This window comes from Zootoca vivipara, chromosome 13 (assembly GCF_965207765.1).
Source record: "Zootoca vivipara chromosome 13, rZooViv2.hap1.1, whole genome shotgun sequence".
NCBI classification, from domain to species: domain Eukaryota; kingdom Metazoa; phylum Chordata; class Lepidosauria; order Squamata; family Lacertidae; genus Zootoca; species Zootoca vivipara.
The window spans coordinates 45,189,491-45,213,121 of NC_142596.1; the positions used below are offsets into that span (position 1 = coordinate 45,189,491).

At 44.5% G+C, this 23,631-nt stretch overlaps 1 protein-coding gene across 4 annotated transcripts in view; it reads right to left on the reverse strand.

Moving 5' to 3' along the window:
• LOC118092540 (multidrug resistance-associated protein 1) overlaps positions 1–22,554 on the reverse strand; it is a 74,588-nt gene extending 52,034 nt beyond the window's left edge. For 2 of the 4 annotated variants that reach the window (XM_035130680.3, XM_088657352.1), the window contains exons 1-5: positions 22,402–22,554; positions 3,435–3,611; positions 2,867–2,992; positions 1,652–1,789; positions 268–393 (exon numbers count right to left, since the gene is read on the reverse strand). In XM_035130680.3, coding sequence (XP_034986571.2) covers positions 268–393; positions 1,652–1,789; positions 2,867–2,992; positions 3,435–3,611; positions 22,402–22,455 — 621 coding nt within the window. In that variant the 5' untranslated portion in view covers positions 22,456–22,554. Of the gene's footprint in view, positions 1–267; positions 394–1,538; positions 1,790–2,866; positions 2,993–3,434; positions 3,612–22,401 lie in introns of all 4 variants that reach the window. The other 2 variants (XM_088657354.1, XM_088657353.1) reach the window with 1 other exon arrangement.
• Positions 22,555–23,631: the final 1,077 nt, after the last annotated feature.

Below are 23,631 nucleotides of genomic sequence, written 5' to 3' on the forward strand. Positions count from 1 at the left end.
GGAGTATATATTTAAAGTGGATGAATAAATAAGCAAATTAAGCTAAATTGGATATGCAGAATATATTTTTAAAATACATTTAAGGAACCGCAGAAAAAAGGGGAAGGAAGTCAAGTTTTCAAATGTTAAAATGAGTATAAAATTATTGAAATGTATAAAACTGAAAATCAATCAATCACAAAATTATTATAAGCAATCTACTTAAGCAAGAGCTACAAATTCCCAGGCGTCCCTCAGAGAGGCACCTCCCACGGCAAAATTACTTACAGGGACATGAATTGTTTCCGAAAACAAAGGCGGCCTCTCAGGGAAACAGGATAGTATCAGCTGGATTAGCACCAAAGTGAAATAGATGTAGAATGTAATGTAACGAAAAACATCGACTTCAGAACCCTAGAAGAAGACATGGGATGCTGTGGTTAGCGTACTGACAGAAACCAGCAAAATAACGTGTGTCGTAGAGAAAGGAGATGGAGAAACTCTTTCATCAATACTTGGGCGTATCCAACGAAATTGATCAGCAGGAGATTCAGGGCAGAGAAACAAGCGCGTCTTCACACAGGGAGTAACTAATTTATGGAATATGGTATGCCATAAAAAGTGCTGATAGACGGAGTTTTAAAAGGTTTTAAAGGGGGGGTTAGAGAAGTCCAAGCAGGAGGAAGAGAAGGGGATTCCAGCGGCTAATATTCCATAACAATCTATACATAGGTAGACAAACTAAGTGCCCAGGGGCTGGATCCGGCCCAATCGCCTTCTAAATCCAGCCCACGGACGGTCCAGGAATGAGCATGTTTTTACATGAGTAGAATGTGTGCTTTTATTTAAAATGCACCTCTGGGTTATTTGTGGGGCATAGGAATTCGTTTTTTATTTATTTATTCAAAATATAGTCCGCGTCCGCCCCCAAGGTCTGAAGGACAGGGGGCTGGCCCCCTGCTGAAAAAGTTTGCTGACCCCTGATCTACAGACTTGCCATGTTCAGAGGCACACACCTGCACACCTGCACACACCTGAGAACGAACCATTTCCTCAAGGGTTGTTTTGTTTTTAATTATTTAGTTCTTGTTTTTATCTTGCATTTTATTCTGTGAGCTTATGATGAAGGGTGGTATAGAAATTGTAATAATAATAATAATAATAATAATAATAATAATAATAATAATAATGTAAGAAATCTGTAGCAAATGGAAGTGTTTGCATTTTACAGCATGCTAGAATGTACATGTGCATGCACACACTAGTTAGCACATCTTTAAAAAAAGAAAAATGCAGAAAATTATCTGCATAATGATCAGGGGAAAGAACAAAACATTTTCCCAGCTCTTTCAACAGCAGCCGCCCACAGCTTTGTTCTTGGGGGGGGGGGATATCTCTGAACTGCATTTCCAAGGAGACTGCAGGGCTGTTTTGATAGTCCCTTGACAAGCTCATCCAGGCTTTGATTTGAGTTTCAAACAAAAAGGAAAAAAGGAAAGTGAACACACTTTAGCGACCTTTAACGCTTCAGAATGAAGTTTAATGGGCCATTAACTCACTTGTGTGGCTGCACAGAGATTGCCAAGAAGAATCCCGAGTTCAATCATTAAACAAGCAACCGATTCCCTTCGCGATTCCAAAGAGTCATCTGTGTTTAGCGGAGGCTGCTTACCGTGCTCGAGGCGTGCATAATTTTGGATCTAAAAGTTACGGTGGCGCACAGGAGCGCAATAAGCCAGAAGAGCAACATGACTCCTGAAGACTGGGCTCCTTTCACCCTCTCGTACTGTATCAAAAATGTGGCAAGCAGCTGTGGAGAAATCAAAGGGCAGGAGATTACTGTTCCATCAGAACTGATGATGGCAAAGCAAAACGAGAACAAGGCTACAAATCCTCCCCTTGGAAACAGCTCAGTTGGTTAGAGCATGGGGCTGATAATGTCAAGGTTGCAGGTTCGAGCCCCATATGAGACAGCCGTATAGTCTTGCATTGCAAGGGTACCTTCCAACTTTATGGTATTTATTGATTTACAGTCGTACCTTGGTTTTCGAACAGCTTAGTTCCTGAACATTTTGGCTCCCAAACGCCGCAAACCCGGAAGTGACTGTTCTGCTTTGTGAACTATTTTTGGAAGCCGAACGTCCGACGTGGCTTCCACGGCTTCCGATTGGCTGCAGGAGCTTCCTGCAGCCAATCAGAAGCCTGCTTTGGTTTCCAAATGTTTTGGAAGTTGAATGGATTCCGTTTGACTTCCAAGGTACGACTGTATTTTTCTTTTTTTAAGACATACATTTTATTGATTTTCACAGGTTTTAAAAATGTACTTATATTTCAACGTTTCTCTGAAAATTTTGACTTCCCACCCTTACTCCCGTGATGTTTTTATTTCCACCTTATACCTACCGCTTTATATGACATACTTTAATCTAATACAATTATCCTCTATTTCACTTATCATTGTTTTCATTCTTTGCTCGTGATTTGAACCCTGCCTATGTTTTCATTTGATTATAACAGTATTTCAAATACAGTAGTCCAAAAAGGGTATCCACTCTTCCATAAACAGTTGGTCTCTTTTATCACTGTAGATTTCACTATTTCTGCTGTAGTTCATTAGATTTTGCCATTTCCACATAGTCCATTAACTTTTGAAGCCATTCCTCCTTGGTTCTCTTATCAGGAGTTGTGCAGGAATCCGATCTGGTAAGGCTGCACCAAGGCAGCAACAAGCTAGTGCTGGGATTTACAATCAGGACACAAGCATAATGAGATTTCCTATTGGTGGAAACGGCTCGTTTTAGCTATCCCCATTGTCCTTGGTTACAAACAAAACAAGTTCTGCTGCTAAAATGAAGCTGCAGAAGAATAAAACATCATTTTCACTCACCATTGTTATGCCCAAAATTGTAGGGCTGACTAAAAAAACAGGAGCTCGGAAAATGTTGTGACTTCTTTCCCAGAAAGAGTAGAAAAGATCTGCCCAGCAGACTATCCACAATAAGAGGCCCAAGGCCTGAAACAGGAAAAAAAAAGATTGTTTTCAGATAAATAGTGCTCATGAAACATGGACTGGGCTGGTTGATTCTGAAGACTTTAGCTTTCATATATATCATGCAGACCCTCCAAGTGTCCCTATTTTCCAGGGACTTAAGAGAAGCCATCCCAGTTTCTGATTTGATCCCGGAATGTCCTGCTTTTCCTTAGGATGCCCCTATTTTCATTGGATAAATGTTGGAGGGTATGAAGTTATCCACACACACCCCAGCCATCTGAAAACATTCCTGTATAGGGACGTTTTTTTAAAATGTTCAATGTTTTATTATGCTTTTATATATGTTGGACGATGCCCAGAGCAGCTGCTGCAACCCAGTAAGATGAGTGGGGTATAGCTAGTAAAATTATCATTATGGAATGGGACGTCCCTATTTTCATCAGAGCATGCATGCGCCACTTACTGTTTTGGCTTTGTTGAGATGCGACATTTGGATGTATCCCCTGTCATGGCGGTGGAGGTACACGAAGTAGATTGGGAAGCAAGCCCAGAGGTAAATGCAAGGGATCCAGGTGAGGACGGTTTTCTGAAAGCACTTGGTGAAGTCTGGGTTCTCGGTGTGCCATGTTACATTCAAGTCCTGAGAAAAGAAGGGAAAGGGTTGGAACGCTGTAGAGCAGGCATGTCCAACAGGTAGATCGTGATCTATCGGTAGATCACTGGGCGTCTGTGGTAGATCACTGGCAGATCACTGGCTCCCCCCAAAGAAGCTCAACAACCTTTACCTGAACCCCAAGAAACAGGGCTAACCTTCATTTAAAAAGCCCAACAACTTTGACCTGAACCCCCCAAAATAGGGTAGATCACTGGCAGTCTTTAGCTCTGTGAGTAGATCGCAGTCTCTTGGGAGTTGGCCAGCCCTGCTGTAGAGTACAGTGGTACCTTGGTTTACAAACACAATTGGTTCCGGAAGTCTGTACTTAACCTGAAGCGTATGCAGCAGGCCCCAGGTTTAATCCTCAGCATCTCCAGGTGGGGCTGTAAATGTTCCCTGCCTGTAACCCTGGAGAGCTGCTGCCAGTCAGTGCAGACAATACTAAGCTACATGGGACTATGGTTTGCCTCTGCATAAGGCAGTCTCCTCTGTTCCTGCTTCTTGCAGGCCACCTGGAGGGCCTTCACATCAAAAGGCAGGATAGAATCATAGTTGGAAGGGACCATGAAGCTCATCTGGTCCAACCCCGTGAAATGCAGGAATCTTTTGCCCAAAGTGGGACTCGAACCCACAACCCTGAGATCAAGAGCCTCACGCTCTACCGACTGCGCTATCTCAGGAATGCCATTTGGGCAAAAGTTTTATGAATCGACCGATTGATTGCCGCCAAATAAACAACAACAGTAATACAAATCAGTAGCGTTATTCCCGTGCAGTGACATTGAAAGGTCAATGAAAGTAAATACATTGAGGATTCGGTTGTGCTGATAAGCAATGTTACTTAGTAGGGTATGTATGCCTTTAACGGCTGAAGGGCAAAGAGGAAGCCCAAAAAGCACTGAAGATTTTCTTTCCAGCATGGGAACGCGAGGAAGTGAAAGAGCTGAACCAGTGAATAGCTGCCTTCCTTGTAGGTGATCAAGGTAAAAAAAGGTGCTGTCAGGAGAAGGTGAATCTCCTTGTTAGCAGATATATTTATGTAACTAAGTTAGCATTGGCCTGCTTCCTCCCTGTCTGAACCCCCAGAGAGCCCCTGCCTGTCAGTGTAGAGATAAGCTAAATGAACCAATGAGCTCTTACAAGCCAGCTTCCTATGTTTCTTTTCAATTCTCCTTTCTATTTCAATCGGAGGGGAGGTTTTTATTTCCTTGCCTGGACCTTTGCTGGAGACATGGGACTACATTTCCTTGCAAGTGGGTGGTTGTGTGTTTCTGGGGAGGTGTTTACTGCTTTTCTGTTGCTTTATTTAAGCTCGCTCTGGCTCTATTTATACTTGAAACTACATATTATATAACTGTATTTCATGTGCTGTTTATACCTTTACTGTTATTGTTACACATGGCTAGTTTTGTCTGCTACGGCTTTTGCTTCTATCGATTGACAAATTTATATTGCTTACTGTTTACTGATACTGCTGTACCAATGCTCATCTATTTATGCTGTTTGCTGCTTTGTATTGCCTGCAATACTCTTGTCAACAAATGACAAGATCCCCCCCCCCCACCAAAGAGATTAGATTTTACTGAGATGCTGTAACTTTACTCAGGACTGATGCTATCACTGCTGCTCGGGAAACAGAGGAAGAATTTGGAAGCCAGGCTTGTTTTCCGTTTCTGAAAGCCAGTTTTTAACTCTCGCGTTTCTGATGTAACAGGCAAGGAGCATCGAGGCGAAGTTACTGAGACCAGACACGGTCTTTGGGCAAGAAAACCTGTAAGGGAGGCTCCTCTGCTCACTTCCTGTTCCTCAGTCTCATTAGCCTGAGGCCAGACAAACTGGGTGCAACAGGGTCACCTGCTGTATTGTTGAGACGGTGCTTGTACCAAGCCCTTTGCTTGGTGGTTTTCCTGTCTGGCTGGCTCATGCCAACTCAGAAACATCATGCTCCTCCAGTCACGTGCAAGTCAAGTCTCCAAACACTGACCTAAAAGTTCACTGCTCCACTCACAAAGTGAGTTATTTTGTCGCTTAAAAACAGCAACAACAATCAACAACACAAGTGGGCTTATTGGCCCATCTAGCTCAGTACAGTCAACACTGACTGGCAGCATCTCCCCAGGGTTTCAGGCAGCAATCTCTCCCAGCCCTACGTAGGGTTGCCAGGAAACAAACCTGTGCTGTTCTGCAGGCAAAGCAGGTGCTCTGTTGTTGATCTACAGCTGTTCTCCAAAAAAAGGTAAAAGAAAGAGTTTTGCAAAGCTTTCCTCCTGGGTAATCTACAGAATGATCCTGACTTGTCGCAGCCACTCGGGCAAATGGCAATTCACACCATTTCCCTGGTTGCCTCGCCTCAAAAGGGATATTTGTCAGAGTTGGGAAAGGTTCAGAGAAGGGCAACCAAAGTGATCAAGGGGAAGTGATCAAGGGGATGGAGCGGCTCCCCTCCAAGGAATGGTTGCAGATGTGAATAAGAGGAGACACAACAGAGGTGGATTAAATTGTGCATGGCACAGAACAGTAGCAGACAGAAAAGAAGTCTGTCCCCTCTTCCTCTCTCATAACGCTAGAACTCGTGGACATGCAACGAAGCTGAACACTGGGTGAGTCGAGAGGGATAAAAGAAAATACTTATTTAGGCAATGCATAAACTATGGAGCTCTCACTCGCAGGAGGCAGTGATGGCCCCAAATTTGGATGACTTTAAAAGAGTACTGGACAAACATGTGGAGGAGCTATGATGGTGATGCTCTGCCTCCAAGGCCAGAAACAAGACGCTTCTGAATACCCCTTGCTGGAAACCACAGGAGGGGAAGAATGTTCCTGTGTCCGGATCCATTAGCATCTGTGTAGCCATGATGACTACCCAAATGTGGGAACAGATGGGCCATTGGCCCGATCCAGCAGGCACTTTTTATGTTCTTATGGATGTATGTACCTGGATGCCAAAGCTTAGACCAGCCTTCCCTAACCTGTTCCCTTCAGACGTTTGGGCCCAACACCCAATTTCCCTAGCCAATAAATGGTCAGGGTTGCAGGGAATTGTAATCTCAACACATCCAGAGGTCACCAAGTTGGGGAAGGGTGGTGTTGGCGTTTGTGCATTCCATGGGGAAAGCCATCCTGCATCTTCAAAAAAAAAAAAGGTAAAGGACCCCTGGACAGTTAAGTCCAGTCAAAGGCGACTATGGGGTTGTGGCGCTCATCTCGCTTTCAGGCCGAGGGAGCTGGCGTTTGTCCACAGACAGCTTTCGGGGACATGTGGCCAGCATGACTAAACTGCTTCTGGTGCAACGGGACACCGTGACGGAAGCCAGAGCACACAAAAACGTCGTTTACCTTCCCACCGCAGTGGTACCTATTCATCTACTTGCACTGGCTTTCGAACTGCTAGGTTGGCAGGAGCTGTGACAGAGCAACGGGAGCTCACCTTGTCGCAGGGATTCGAACTGCCGACCTTCTGATTGGCAAGCCCAAGAGGCTCAGTGGTTTAGACCACAGTGCCACCCACGTCCCATCTTCAAATGTACACTGGCATCTTCAAAAGCACACCTAGAAGCCGCTTCAGAGTGCTAATCAAATTGGCAGTAACAGATATTATCAAGATTCTAGCCAACTCAGTTCAGCAACCCTGTAATAATAAAACTGCTTCCTACCCTGCAAGATTTCACCTGTAAGCAGCTCTGCTCTCTATGAAGCCTATCAAATTCAATATTGTGGGTCCTTCCAGCATTCCGAGAGGCTGCAAGGAATTTCACAGCACCAGCCTCATTTCAGCAAGGGGAGGACGCCCAGCAAAAAAAAAGCGCCTTCCAGATTGCACCCACTGAGTTTTTGGCACTTGTAATGACACAGCATCCGATTACTTCACAGCAATGCCAGAAATGCCCTAACGAGATTAGCTTAGCTCTCCCAGTAGCCCCTCCAAAACCCTGTGAGAGAGATTTGCTGGCTATTTTTAATTATGAGCAGAGCGTGGGCAAAGGGAAAGCTATTTTAATGGTAAAAACAAAAGATTAAAAGGCTCCCACCCAACTGAGCAGCAAGCCAACAGTAACTGAAGGAGGGACGGTGAGAATAGAGGAAGTACCTTCCAAAGGAAATGGGAAGTTGGATCAAAAATTTAATTTGTATACCACCCATCATCCGAAGATCAAAGAGCAGTTCACGACACACACTCCTGTTTTTCATGGAAACACCTTCTGAGGCGTCTATAAGCCAGGGTAAAGAAGGTACACGAAACCTTCCCAAATGAAAAAAGACAAGGGTTCCGGACATGATGTCTGTGTCTGCAGTGTAGAATGGTCTCCTGCCTTGTCCCCATGCATGGAATTTGGTGCCCAAAGATGGGGACTGAGATGTACTGACAGAAAGCAAGGGATTCAGTGCCCGATGCAACTCCTTGTCCTTTACTCATGGCTGTCCATATCTATTCGATTTTTTTTTTAATTGTGTGCAATCCCAGGGTTGAACACAAAGAAAACAATGTCTGAAAAATTAAAAATTAAAATCAGACCAAAGGACAGCACAGGGGGTGGCAATTCATCAATTCCAGGTGGTCAAAACAAAATCAGCCACCCTGAAAAGCCTGGATGAAGAGGTACATATTCTGCAAGTTCCCAACACTTCAGCCACCTAGCTCCCCCATTCTCCTGCTCTCTGCTTAGAAATTCCAAATTCTTGGTGAACCTGAGGAGGGGAGTATATAAATGACGCAAAATAACAGTGTGCTATTTCAGCACCATTACAAAACACACACAACAACTCTAAAACTATTTCAGAGTTTCGTAGCACATCTAGCAAAAGGCATTTAAGGATCACCTCTGTGCAATGAGGACAGAGTTTATTCTTCTCGGAAATCAGGGCTCATATCTCCACCTTTTCAGTGACTCATACAGCCTGACAGCTTTCATAATCTCTATACAAACACACAGGTTTTGGGTGACAGCTCTGCTTTTGGTTTAAGTGGAGAATTGTAGTTCAGTCATCGGACGAGGACTACAAAGTACCTTGCGGCTTTTGTTAAGTCTGCACTGCATGGTTGGTGCTGTGCTCACATGCTTTCCAGCCTGATCCCAAGAACGCATACATTGAAATAAATCCCATCATGTTCAACAGGACTTACAAGCGTGTATAGAATTTCACTCCCCTAACCGCATGTCTTCTGCAGCGAAGGCTGCTTGGCTATTGCTATCCCACGCCTACAGCATTCCTTGCAGGATTTGTGATGCAACACAGAGCTTACGTTACAGAGCGTATCAACACTTAGCTTTAAGACAGTTGGTTCTGTTGTATTCCAATTTCACCTTCTTGCCATCAAGCTCCCCCCCCCCCCTTTGCCCTGTTGGGAAAAGGAAATCCTGGTCTGAACAAAAATTCCAGAGATCAAGTAGAGAATAAAACCAGTTTGTCCAGCCAAGTTCAACTCAGATTCACTGAAGTCAACAGACCTAAGTTAGCCAGGTCGACTGAGTAGGACTAAGATAGGATACAACCCATTAATTCATCCACGGGGGGGGGGGGGGGATAAGCCAGAATGTTAGCTCCCTTCTCACAGAATAAGCACACCCAAGCTTATGTGATTGCAGCAATTATATAAAAGGGGAGGGGAAAACCAAATACTTTGTTAAATGAGGAAGCAGGGGAAGATTTTTAAAGACAGGAATGCTCAGAGCTTAAAAAAAGTCAAATGCAGGCCAAATGCAAGGGACTATATTTGCACAATGGGGCAATGGAAAGAAGCCGTTTTTTGCATGACCTGAATCTGCACTCCTTTGTTGACAGCTCTGCAGATGTTAACAGGAGCCTCTGGAAAGTAGAGGAGGGGTGAAGGCATGACAGTTCACTTTTTTTGGTGGTGGGTGACCCTGGGTGAACCCGGCACTGAGTGAAGCCTCGAATAACCTTTCCAGGGGCTGAATATAGCAAGGCATCTTTCAACCCCAGCCTATGCCTGACTTTTGAGCACCTGCCTTTTCAATCTGGGAAGCTTATTGAGGGTGCAAAAGGATGTGTGTGTGTCCCCCCCAAGATCTTACTTTAAAAATTAACATAAGGAAGACGAGGCAGACGCCCTTCCTGCCTTTTCCTGAGCCCTCCAGAGATATTGAAGCTTTCACACCACTTCCGCTAGCATTAGCAGTACTCCAGCCTTCTAGGGCAGTTGCACGCACCGTCAATCCCGCAATAATCCGGTAACTCACACATTTAAAGGATGAGCTTAGGGTCAACACCTGCTTTTCCATCCCTTGGAAAGACATCAAAAACAGCAGCAGTCTGGTTGCAACAGACTCATTATGGCAGAAGCTTTCAAGGATGGGCCCTGCAAAGTGTTGCTGGACTGCAGCTCCCATCATCACTGGCCATTGGCTAAAGCTGGCTGGGGCTGATGGGAGTTGAAGTTCAGCAACATCTAGAGGGCACATTGGCTACCCATGGTCCAGGACTATTGGCCACGTTGGCTGGGTTGATGAGAGTTGAAGTAGACTAGAGCCTCAGTCCATGAACATTTTGTGTATGGGGTGTTAGGGGAGGGGTAGTACCTCAGGTGGGGGGGGACATGTGCTCTTTGTGGGGGTAGTTTGGCCACCTTTGGTCCCCACCCTGCACTCAGCTCTCAGCTGTGGCTCATAGAAGCTGTCAGCAGGCAACAGCAGCCATGTTCCGGGAAATGGCTTTGACTGGCTGGCTAAACCAGGGGAGGGGTCCCAATGGGTCTCAAATCCTCAGTGAGTTAGGGACTTCCCCTGCATGTCAAGACAAGCTCCAGTGGATTGAGCAGACAAGACCAATAGTGGTTCCAACGGTCAAGAAGGCAGCTTCTGCACATGATCTAGTGCAGGCATCCCCAAACTTGGGCTCCAGATGTTTTGGACTACAATTCCCATCATCCCTGACCACTGGTCCTGTTAGCTAGGGATCATGGGAGTTGTAGATCAAAACATCTGAAGGACTGCAGTTTGGGGATGCCTGATCTAGTGGGAAGTGAGGGGTACATGGAGCTCATCAACCTGGGAAGCCCATTTCTCTGTTCTGCTGCAGAAATCACATAGCAGAAATCACATAGCAATGTTGCTTCATCCAAAATTTGGGTGGAAATATATATTTAAAAAGAAAAAAGAAAAATCCCAGAGAGAGAAAATAAGAATTTCATGGAGAGGACAGTTCTAGATTAGCTTTCTTAACAAGCTGATTATCTACATAAAGGGAATTTTCTTCACATGGAAACATCCAGCCATAAACTCCCACTTGCAGCCTGAAGGGATAACTGCCCAGAAACAGACTTGCCACCTTATCTGCTGCTTGTGCAAGCGTGGCCTTAATTAGCTAGTGCCGGTGCTTTGCTAGGCACTAATGTTTTTATTTGGCAAAGGATACAAAGCAGATTATTCAAGTGGGATGAGTTTGGTATATTTCTCCACCTCTGACATTGTGAACTATTAAAATACCATGACCTGGGATGGACCCCGAGAGCTAAACAAACACCGACTCTTAAAGCAGGTCCCTTCTGACCCCCGTTATATTTGGGGGGAGCAGAAGCAACAAGTAACAGGTAGGTGACTTGTGGAAAGGTTCCCCAAGGAGGAATCCTCAGCTGAACAGAGTCATCTTAAAGGTCATCTGAGGGCATATCCAAAAAAACCTTGATCATCTTGAGAAAACCATACACACCTTCCCACCAACTTCTTCTACAGGTATTTTCTATGACTTAACTGTGCAACGAGATGCAACGCATCAAAAATGAAATTACTATAATATGCTGCTACTTCACGGCTGGCTGTGCCATCCCTATGCCAAACAATGCTGTCCCTCCCTGCAAAAACCCTGCAGGTAATTACAGCCACTGGCAATTCAACCAGGTCTTCTGGGAAGAAAACACCTGAAAAATCTATCTCTGCAAATCAATGAACACCTGCTGCATGCATTTTACCCCAAACAGCAACTCAAAACAACCTTTGTGACTGTTCCTTTGCTTTTTCTTTGCTGTGTTCCTAGCACCAAATTGAAAGATCCCGCAGTTTTAACTAAAGGAAAGAGAAAAGAGCAAGCAAGTTGCTACAAAGAGGCTCGAAAAGATGAGCAATGTCGGGTGAAAACAGCAGGCCAAAAAGGAGGACAAAGCAAAGCAGCCCGTTCAGAGTTCAAAACACTTAACAGTCAATTAATATTACTGTTCACCCGCCCACAGAAGTGTACACCACTGGAGACCGCAACAGGTATTTCTAGAATTTTAATCCTTTGAAGACAAATATAACCTGAATTAGTAAGCTACATTTTTTTTTCCATAATCAGACACTGGACACAGAAAAGTCACTATCAGAAAGTCTGCATGTATGTACTTTGCAGCAACCATCGACTACGTCGTCAAACATTATTATCTGATCTGATCCGGCCAGATCTGTTTCTGCAAGGTTATTAGGACATATTAACAGAGCAACTCACTTATCTCAAAATACGAGCAATCACACTGTTATCCGCGTCATGCATCATTAAGCCCTGCAGTTATATTATAAAACAGATTTGAAATCAGCCTGCCCAATTCAGAAGCACAAGGGAATTCGTTTACTGGAGAAAACAAGTAAAAGACATTGTGAAAATAAAGATACTGACACATTGGCTGTACAGTGTACAGTGGACCCAGTTCACTTTACACAGTGGACACAGTTCCTCTCTTCTGAGCAGAATGGAAATTCCATGAAGTGTCCTGATTTATGGCACCTTTTGGGACAGGAAAAAAGGGAAATACCTAGAGAAAGGGTCATGGTGTACTGGAGTTGTGAACCCAAGAGCGACTTAGTTGTAAAAGCCAAGCAACTGATGAAACAACAGCTTGTTTTAAGGGCAAGATTTACTGGGTGTATGAAAGGCACGGGGGGTGGGCGGGGGAAACCCCACAAAACAAAAACTGTACGTTGCAAGGAGAATGCGGACAATAAGCTTTCCTCAAATGTAACTTACAGCAGAGTTGCCTCTACGTACTGTGTGTAGTGCCACATATTAAAAGCACTGGCCTTTTTCAAACAATGCCTCCCCCCCCTCTCTCGTTTCCCCTCCTGCAAATGGCATTCATGGGGAGAGCACCAGATCAGCAGCCCAAAAACACACGAGAAATGTCCAGATCAGCTTTGACAGCGGTGCTATTGATTAGCCAGAGTCAGAAGGCTACAGGGCCCACCAGCGAGCATGGAAGGCACCCTCTCAGCATTTAAAGCCCAAAGAGAAGCAGCAGGTCCTCAAACGGATTGCTGCAGCGTCGGTCACACAAATGCAGAGTAAACAGTTTTTCTCTCCCGTTTTATTTCAGCGGGTTACTGGAACAAACTGCAGCCCTTTAAACAGCAGTCTCTTTTCAGGGATGTCAAGCAAGACAGGAGGGCCTCGTTTTCCTTCCAACAGCTGTGCAAAAGGTAGAATTTTGCTATGCGCAGTTTCTCGCGGCAGGAAGAGATGTTTCCTGCACGACTTCAAAAAAAGCAGAACAGTCTTGTCCTAAACACAGCCCAAGCATTTTTATGCCACAGTAAAAAATAAAATAAAATAAAAATCAAGTACTGTGCAATAACAGTTCCAAACTTGAGTTCTCCTTGCATAGCGTTCATCATAATCATGAGTTATGAATATCTGCAGAAAAAAGCACTGACTAAGCCATGGAAACAAAACAAAAATAAGATGAGTTGGGTAGAAAGTCTGGTGCTGCATGAAAGGAGGAGTCATGGGAAGATCATAAAAAAACAACTCGCTTCTATCTTTAAATTAACTGAAGTATACCACTACACTGTATATCCAAACCCAGACAAATGTGGCAATTCTTTAGTACCGGTATGTTTTATTGAAACCAGCTAACAGCAAACCATAGTTAAGATTAACCACAGTTTAGGGTTCAGACAAAATACTAAACTGCTGCTTACTGAAAATGGAAGCAAAAGCTTCCGATCTCCCTGTGGGGCGGAGGCAGAAAAGCATACAAAAATTCAGCACCTTATCTGAATACAAGGTAAAATGCAGGAGAATGGCTGCAAAGGTTGTAAAGAGGGTGCTAAATCCATAAAAAGAGCTGTTCTGGATTGAACCAAGGCCTACATCCCATTCCTAAAGTGGCCGATTAGATGCCTCTGGGAGTCCCACAAGCAATATGTGCCTCGTGCTCCCACTTTGGGGAAAAGGAGGTTCAAATGCAACCAGGGCTCTCTGCCTATGAGAAACCTGTTCAACCACTGAAGCTTGCAAGGCTTACCAGAGAAGGGATAGTGGTTAGAGTATTAAGAGTACAACCAGGGAGAACCCGGTTCAAATCTCCACTCAGCCATGAAACGCACCAGGTGACCTTGGACCAATCTCTTGTCTCTTAGTCCTACCTGAGCAGGGTGCAAATAAAGATAAAATGCAGAGGGGTTTTCTTATGCATCCCTATGAGCTCCTTGAAGGAAGGGCAACATAAATATAACTAGCAATACCAGGGAGAAGCGAAGAGGGTATCTTGAGGAGTAAAAATATTCTCTAGCAGAGACGGATAGAAGTCAATCCGTTAAATGGAATTTGGAATTTGGCAGTTTCAACAAAAGCAAAAGCTCTAGAGATGGGTGGTCCAGCCCGCAAGGCCTGTTTGGGGGGCCCTTGGCAACATTCAAGGAAAAACATCTTAGAGCCTTAAAATTATATTTTTGTGTGTGTGTGTGTGCGTCATTGATTGATTGATTGATTGATTTTATTTCCATGTCACTTTTCATTCACGTGAATCGCAAACCGGCTTACAAACAATAAGCAACAATAACCTAATATAACATCACAACTACAACATAAACCATATAGAATAATTAAGAAATCACCAGTAAAATGATTACAATCTATAAAACACTATTTACAAAACAACTAGCAAAAAAGCTGAATGCCAAAATTACAATAAAAGTCGTATTATAAGATTCATAGCATTCATAATCTATAAAGCAGCATTAACAGCTTTAACAAACAGCAACCAAAAGTTAACGAAGAATTCTTACAAACACGCTCACCATCCTCATGACTCATAATCTTCCACACTATTCAGTTCTTCAAAAAATCAACAACACATATACCTAATGCCTGCGGCAGCAGTTCCCTTCTGCAGGCTCCTAGGGCTAGAGGGTGGGGCAAGGCAAGTGGAAAAAACCATTGCCTGAATAACAGAATTGTAGAATTGGAAGGGACCCTGAGGATCATCTAGTCCAACCCAACGCAATGCAGAAATATGCAGCTGTCCCATGCGGGGATCGAACCTGCAGCCCCAGTGTTATCAGCACCACGCTCTAACAAACTGAGCTATCCCGGCTATATGGCCAGCATAACGCCTTTCTCCCCTTACCATCTGTCTGTGTATTAATTCTGTTTAATATTTTAAAAATTCATATATTTAAATATTTAAATATATTAATGGTATATATGAAATATATTGTGAACACTTTTAATTTACGATGGGGAAATTAAATTCAGCGTGTGGCCCAAGAGTTCTGTGTTGAATAACTCTTGCGGCCCAATTGGTATGACAAGTTGGACTGCCCTGTTCTAGAGAAATGACACATTTGCTCCAATTAATCATCTTTCTTGCCATAAATAAACACCAGTCATAACTACTGTTCAGCCTCCAATATACTTGCATAACTTATAATAATCCTACATGCCTGGCACATATCCCCATATGTATATTAACTTTCACTGTTATTAAAGAAGAGGTGTTTATTGATTTAACCATTGGCCCTATTCGCAATCCCAGCAGTTCAGCTATAATTTCCAAAACTGTGATGGCAAGCCATGATACGTGGGGAGATAATCTGGTAGGAAGGGAAGAACACTAAGAGGTTTGAGTTTTGCTCTTTTGCAGCTCAGATTTGTTTCAATTGAGCCTGTTTAGGTGAATTATCCGTTTGCGCTGGAAACTCAGGCTGTTACAATCAGCCACACAGCTCCATTCCTAAAGAGAAACAGGACAAAGCCATTCTCTTTTCAACCATTACTAGAACAACTACAAGTTAGCTGGCAAAACAGCAGAATCAGAAAACAGTAATTGCTCTTTTAATTAAGGCCACCAAGGCAGGACTTAAATGGAACGGGGTAAAGGTTTCGGCTTTCTTGTCAAACTCTGGAAAAAAGCCAAAAGCAGAAGCGAGACGGAGAGCGCATGATGTTCAATCAGTTACTATAGTATAAAGAAAGGGACATTACACATATTGAAAACTAGATACACCGGACTTTGCATACTGCACTGATGGAAACTTTTGCTAAAAACTAAGAGAAAGGAAACTTAGCAGGGACTTAGCATGACCTTCAACAAACAATAAACTCCCTTTCTTTCTGCCCACAGCCAACTCAGTGTTGAAAGGCTTCTTCCAAAGACTGCATTCTTGAAACTTCAAGGCCTCTATGTGTTTCGCGAATCAGTGTTAGAGACATGCTCTTCTTACACCTGAAACAATTAACTTGTGTGGAAGACTAAGAAATCTCCACCTGCAGATAGGCCCACCTTCCCTCTCTCTGCAAGAGTCACCTGTCTGAAGGATGCCTTCTAACCAGATGGAGGCAATCTGAAACCAGCAATTGCTACAGAGAGGCAACAGGTAGCCTCCACAGAGAACAGATCGTTTCGCTGTCTGCATCAGCAGTGACTGAATTATCCAAACACACGGGATGTAAGCTGCAGGCAGAATTACCTGTCCCAAATGGAGGCACACAGAAAGGAAGACCAGAGTAGGGAGTCACACAGAGGCACAACAGGCAGCCCCCTCTGTCTATGAATGCTTTGGGCCCTTGGCACACTAATAGTTACCCTGAGCAGTGCTTTCTTCTGGGGGGACACAGGGGTACACATACCCCTAAACATTTTGTGAATCTAAGTTTGGCCTCGTTGAGGGGCAGTATTTCCATATGAGTAGGAAAATGAGAGTACCCCTAAGCATTTATAAAAGGGGAAAAAGCACTCACCGTGAGGCTGAGCAGAATGACACAACTTGTGCCACAACATGCTCATCTAACTGGCTTAAGCAGGCCTATATTTTCTAGTCTAGAGTACATAATACTGCAGCTCTACATTGGAACTACATTGGGATGTGGGTGGAGCTGTGGGTTAAACCACAGAGCCTAGGGCTTGCCGATCAGAAGGTCGCTGGTTCGAATCCCCACGACGGGGTGAGCTCCCGTTGTTCAGTCCCTGCTCCTGCCAACTTAGCAGTTCAAAAGCATGAAGTGCAAGTAGATAAACAGGTACCGCTCCGGCAGGAAGGTAAATGGCGTTTCCGTGCACTGCTCTGGTTCGCCAGAAGCGGCTTAGTCATTCTGGCCACATGACCCAGAAGCTGTACGCCAGCTCCCTCAGCCAGTAAAGCGAGATGAGCGCTGCAATCCCAGAGTCATCTGCGACTGGACCTAATGGTCAGGGGTCCCTTTACCTTTACCTTACATTGGAACTAGGAACCCACAAATCCCCACCAAAATCACAGCAGGTACAAGAATGCAAACAGCAGATTACTAGTGGGAAGCAGTGTTAGAAATTCCCCAGGTGCCAGGCCAAATTAAACCTGGGTTACTGGTGCCGCAATGGAATGTATAGGCACTGTTTCCCCCTCAATGAAATTTCTTATTCTTATTCATTTCATTTCTATTCTGCTTTATATTTTAAAGAAAAAAGTCCCAAAGCGGTTTACAACATGTTAAAACATCAAAGGTCATACCTTGGTTCTCGAACAGAATCCGTTCCGGGAGTCCATTAGAAAACCAAGGCACGGCTTCCGATTAGCTGAGGGGGAGCTCCCTGCAGCCAATCAGAAGCTGCGCCGGACGTTCGGCTTCCGAAAATCGTTCAAAAACCAGAACACTTACTTCTGGTTTTCGATTGTCTGGGAGCCGAAACGTACGAGTTCCAAGGCGTTCGGCAACCAAGGTACGACTGCAAAACAAATTCAAGCTTCAAGGAAAATATTTCAGATCCTTCTCTAAGTGACATTTTGTTTCCCCCATATCTATTTACCTACTTTATTTATAGAGCTGCCTCATAGCAGAAGTATTCTAGGAAGCCAGTGTGGTGCAGTGGTTAGAGCAGTGATGGCCAAACTTGGCCCTCCAGCTGTTTTGGGACTACAATTCCCATCATCCCTGACCACTTGTCCTGGTAGCTAGGGATCATGGGAGTTGTAGGCCAAAAAACATCTGGAGGTCAGAGTTTGAGGAAGCCTGCTCTTGACCTACCTCACAGGGCTGTTGGAGGGATTAACTGAGGGATGTGTGTGTGAACCATATACTCCTTGGAGAAAAAGGTGGGATATAAAGTCAATAAATAAGCTCTTCTGCTGACCTGCTTAAGAAGGCTGGAGGGGCCAGCCAGATGGAGATGTCAGCTGCCAACCTGGCACCCAGAGATCTTCGCGTGGTCGCAATTGGACCCACTCCTGTCGCAAAATGCACCTGGTGCCTGGCTAATTTCTAACATTGCACACACACCCCTTACCAATTTTGTTTAGCCGCTCACATCTGGAATTTGATTTAAGACATGCTTTCCTCCAGTAATACCAACACTGCCATAGCAAGCAAGGTAGAACACACAAGAAGAGCCCTCTAGGAAAATCTAAGAGTCTCCACAGGGAACCTCCCTTTCAGCAAGTCTCCACTGCTACTTCGGGCTTGTGCAATAACTATTTCCCAGCCAGTGGGTCCAGTTACCAGGGCTCCACCAAGGCGTTCCAACCTTCAGAAGTCCTTCATTAGTCACAAACCTTTGGCAAAAATAGCAAGCTACAACTTATCCTGACTTTACAAGGGCAGCTAAGTGAGACTTCAAAGCTGCTGGTTCTTTACCCAGTCAGGAGAGCAAGCACCTATTTATTGGCTTAGCGATTGTAAGCACCTCAGGGCAGGGATGCACCCAAAACATATACAACCTTATTCTACATAATTAAAAAACTAATCTTTATTTCATGATGGAATAACCTTTGGATGGTAATATATTTTCCTCAAAAAGCATTTTATTTAAAAAACGATTTAAATGAAAAATTCAGATTTCTTTATTTTTTTAAAAAAAAATCATTGATTTTTATCCACCCTGATTGTCTCCCTGCTTATTTAACTTGTATGCAGAATTCATCATGAGAAAGGCTGGACTGGATGAATCCCAAGCCGGAATTAAGATTGCCGGAAGAAATATCAACAACCTCAGCTATGCTGATGACACAACTTTGAGGAGGAATTAAAGAACCTTTTAATGAGGGTGAAAGAGGAGAGCACAAAATATGGTCTGAAGCTCAACATCAAAAAAAAAAAATAAGATCATGGCCACTGGTCCCATCACCTCCTGGCAAATAGAAGGGGAAGAAATGGAGGCAGTGAGAGATTTTATTTTCTTGGGTTCCATGACCACTGCAGATGGTGACAGCAGTCATGAAATTAAAAGGCGCCTGCTTCTTGGGAGAAAAGCAATGACAAACCTAGACAGCATCGTAAAAAGCAGAGACATCACCTTGCCGACAAAGGTCCGTATAGTTAAAGCTATGGTTTTCCCAGTAGTGATGTATGGAAGTGAGAGCTGGACCATAAAGAAGGCTGATCGCCGAAGAATGGATGCTTTTGAATTGTGGTGCTGGAGGAGACTCTTGAGAGTCCCATGGACTGCAAGAAGATCAAACCTATCCATTCTGAAGGAAATCAGCCCTGAGTGCTCGCGTCACTGGAAGGACAGATCCTGAAGCTGAGGCTCCAATACTCATGAGAAGAGGCCACCTCATGGGAAGAGAAGACTCCTTGGAAAAGACCCTGATGCTGGGAAAGATTGAGGGCACTAGGAAAAGGGGACGACAGAGGACAAGATGGCTGGACAGTGTTCTCGAAGCTACGAACATGAGTCTGACCAAACTGCGGGAGGCAGTGGAAGACAGGAGTGCCTGGCGTGCTCTGGTCCATGGGGTCACGAAGAGTCGGACACGACTAAACGACTGAACAACAACAACAACAACATATAATACACATTTAGTTTAGATTCTTGACAATTCAATTATGTATACTGTAATAACTATCTAGAAGTATCTAAAGTACGATTAGTTTGTTTTTTGCTTTTTTGTATGTTATGTTTTTAATGTGTTTAATAAATTAATTTTTCAAAAAGACAGGACTCTGTTTCAAGTGTTTGAATCTTCTGAATTTCTGTTTTACTGTATTTCCTTTTCATACTGCTACTTACTGGTTTTAGGTTGTAATTTTTGTTTTAATTACAGAGTTTTGTTATTTTAGACTGCTTAGAGGTTTCTGAAAATTCTTTTTTTACTCATTTTTTTCATGCAATTTATATACCGCTGCTTGCTTGTTTTTTAAAAAAAATCCTCAAAGCAGCTTACAAAAATTATGCAGCATAAATACTTTTAAGCAAATAAGGCCCCCTTTATTTAATAATAAAGCCACTTTATTAATGTCCAATACACGAATGACAAGAACCAGGTAAAACCAACTACCTCCAGCTTTCACTGGTTACGAAATTCTAAAGAGAAAGTCATGATGAGACATAATTTCTCCATGCAAACTTTCACCGCACTGGAGTCATGCCACTTCACATACCTGCATCACTTAAGAGCATTAAGGCTCATTATTGCAGTACAGAGCAGAAAAGTAAAAGTATTTGCCCCCAAGTGTCGAATACGCTCTAAAACACGTGTGCCAACAAATATATGTCAGAAACAAAGCAACTTCCACTTGCAATGCAAACCTACAAGTCTACTCAGAAGAAAGTCTGAGTTCATGGAGTTCAATGTACTGTAGCTTATTTCTTCTTAAATGTACACAAGATTGCAGCCTAAGTACAGTAGCTTCTACAAACAGAAATTAAATCCAAATGAACAGATACAGAAGTCAGCAAAAACACGTTTTTGTTTTTAGAAAAGCAACAGCAGTTAAGACAGCAGCATTTACCACTTCCTTGCCCTGTGCTCCAACATTACAATCTCTTAGGTGTGGGCCTGTTATATAAGCTGTTGGTGTGCACAGTTTGTGTGTGTGTGTGTAACATATTCGTAACAAACACAACCCTAACCACATTAAAGATAGAAGCCACTTCAGAACAAGAAAAAGAAATTGGAATGCAAAAGAAGTTCAGGGCGTCTTCTGAAGTTTTGCAAGAGGGTAAAAACATGTTGTCTGAAATGTACAGCTTCCATGTGACATGTTAAACATGACACCAGCACAAAAGCAAACACTTCTACAAAAGATGAACGAGAGATCAGCCACAATAGCAACTGCCAGGCGGCCAGTCCCAGGAAAGCAGATCCAACAGATACTTTAAAAAACAGACATGTTGCAAAGCCTTCTCCCTTTTTCTGCTTTATGAAAACCGTTCCACGTTTAGAAGCAGGCCAGGGGAACACCTGAGGATCCTGAATGTGTGCAGGCAAAAGCAGAGCAGGTGCAAACCTGATTTCTTTGCTCCTGGTTGCATTCAGTGGGCAGTTGGCAACATGATAGAATTGTAGAGTTGGAAGGGGCCATGTGGGTCATGTAGTCCAACCCCCTGCAATAGAGGGATCTTCGAATGAGTTTAACGGAGTCTATTAATGGCAATGAAGGGAGCTGGGGGACTGCTGGCTGTTCTAATGCAACTTTAAACGGAATTTGTTAAGCCCACTTATTTGAAAGACTATGATCCCATGCACACTCACCTGGGAGTATGCCCCATTGAGCTCCATGGGACTTGCTTCAAAGTACTGTAAACATGCTTACCATTCCACTGTGCAGACATACTCTGTGTGTAAATTACAGACTAGAGCAGACAGCAGAAAAACAGTAACGGAGCCCAAAATGCACACACATGACTCAGAAGCATATGCAACTGTGCTTACTCCCGGGTTAAGGAGTGTGAAGGGTGGCTGCCTAGCAGCGCAAATCCTAAATATGCTTACTCATAAGCAGGCCCTGCTGTGTGCTCAATGGGGAGTTACTCCTCTAGTCAGGTTAAGAATATACGAAGTCCAGCATCCCATTTACCACAGGGATCAACCAGAAAACCCAATAGCCCACAAGCAGGACATAATTGTAACCCAAGGGAGCAATATTCAGTCGCATGGCGCCTCCGAGCCTTGAAGCAGCACCAGCCACCATTATGGCTAGCAGCTATTGCCGGCTTGACCCCCTGCAAATTTTTCCAATCCCCATTTGCCACAGCTTGTGGCAGCGAGTTCCATAGTTTAACTGCGCAGCCTGGCAAAAGAAGTGGACCTCCCCAATTCTTTATTGGCCTGTTCAATCTGCATACCGCCTTTCCTCTGTAGGTCTTGGGGGCAGCAGTTCACAGCTGCCAGGAGAAAGACCTCCCTTTCCCCAGACCATGCACAGAGTTCACACAGAAAACAACCACCTCTCCTCAACTCTTTGGGAGGAAGGCTAAAAATGCCCCAAACATTGTCGCTTTCCCTCCTCGCTGCTGCTTGCCTTTAAACACCCACCCACCAATAAAATAAAAATTTATCAGGGAAAAAAAGAACACACACACCCCCCCCCCAAATGCTTGCACCTTTTCCAAGCTCTATAATAAACCAATTGAGAAATAAAACCGGGGGAGGGAGAGATGCACCTCGAAAGGGGAGGAAAGAGAAAATATAGGGGGCGGGTGTCTTTGTCGTCGTCCCCCCACCCTCCCAGTTTCCCCACTGAATCCCAGTTGCTGAGGGTGGAGGCGGCGCACACAAAGGGGCTTCGCCTCCCCCGAGCGCCCCACAAAGCCCGGCCTCTGGGTCCAGGGATGCTGCCCCATCTCTCTCTCTCCCCCACCCCACACTCTCACCCAGAAGGGCTCGGAGCCGGCCGGGCCCCTGCAGAGCCGCTGGAGGACGTCCATGGCGGGCGTCGGTGTCGGGGCTTGCCCAGCCTGGCCGGCGAAAGCTCTGCCTGGCTCGGCGGCGGCAGCTCCGGCTTCGAGGGAAAGGAAGAGTCTGCCGGGGAGGAGGAGGAGCCGCCGGCCGAGCCGGGCCAGCGCTGATTGGGCGGAGCGGTCGGGGGCGGCGAGGGAGAGGCCGCCTCAGAGCGCCGGCCTAGGCGCGCCCTCCTGCTCCTCCCTGGCCCTCGCCCGCCTCTCTCTGCCCGTGAGGCGAAGGCCCCGGTGGGGGCCTCTGACAGACGGCGAGGGCCGGGGGAGGAGGCCGCGTAGCGGTCCACGGGCGCCTTGCTCGGAGTAGGCCCCTCTGGGCTGCAGCAGGCCCCCTTGGTCTGCTCTTTATTGTTTATTGGCTGATGCAAATAAAGATTCTTCAGATGATGATGATCATGATGTGTGTGTGTGTGTGTACACACACGCGCGCGCACACACGAAATATATACAATTATCAGCTGCATATTTCAGTCTCTACAGCAGCAGCATATATATTATATATTACATATATTTGGGATTGTCCCCCCCCAAAAAAGCTCAGCTACTTTGCAGGTGTCAGAAATGTAACTTTTTGAAATATGGCAACCCTACACAAACATATATATGCACATGATACATACATTTATCAGCCACATATATCAGTGTGTACAGCCTCAGCAGGCACTGCATCCTTCCAAAAAGTTTGACTTCTCCCCCAGGATCACACTCCTCCATTGTCTTCTGAGACATGGATCGAAACCATGCATACATACATATACATATGTCACGGTAAAGAGAAAGTACTCCCTCTTTGAATTCTGTGGTTTTACATACTGAGGATGTAATAACAACCATCTGTTGCTTAGCAGGTCTTAGAATTAGGTAAATATAACCTCAGAGGAACAGGATCTGTAGTGGGAAACAACCCCAAATGCACCGCAGGGTGGAAAGAAGAAATTAAGTCACTGCACCAAAAGCTTGTCTAAATAATAAGGTTAATACTGGCCAAGCCACAGCATCATTATGATCATCACTTCCCTATCTCCACCCCTTTTGTAATCTTTTAAGATTACCATGGGTGTAGACAGGGGGGGGCAGGAGGGGGCAGCTGCCCCCCCCTAGAAGCAAAAAATTATTGTATTTTACAGACCATAACCAATACTTTGC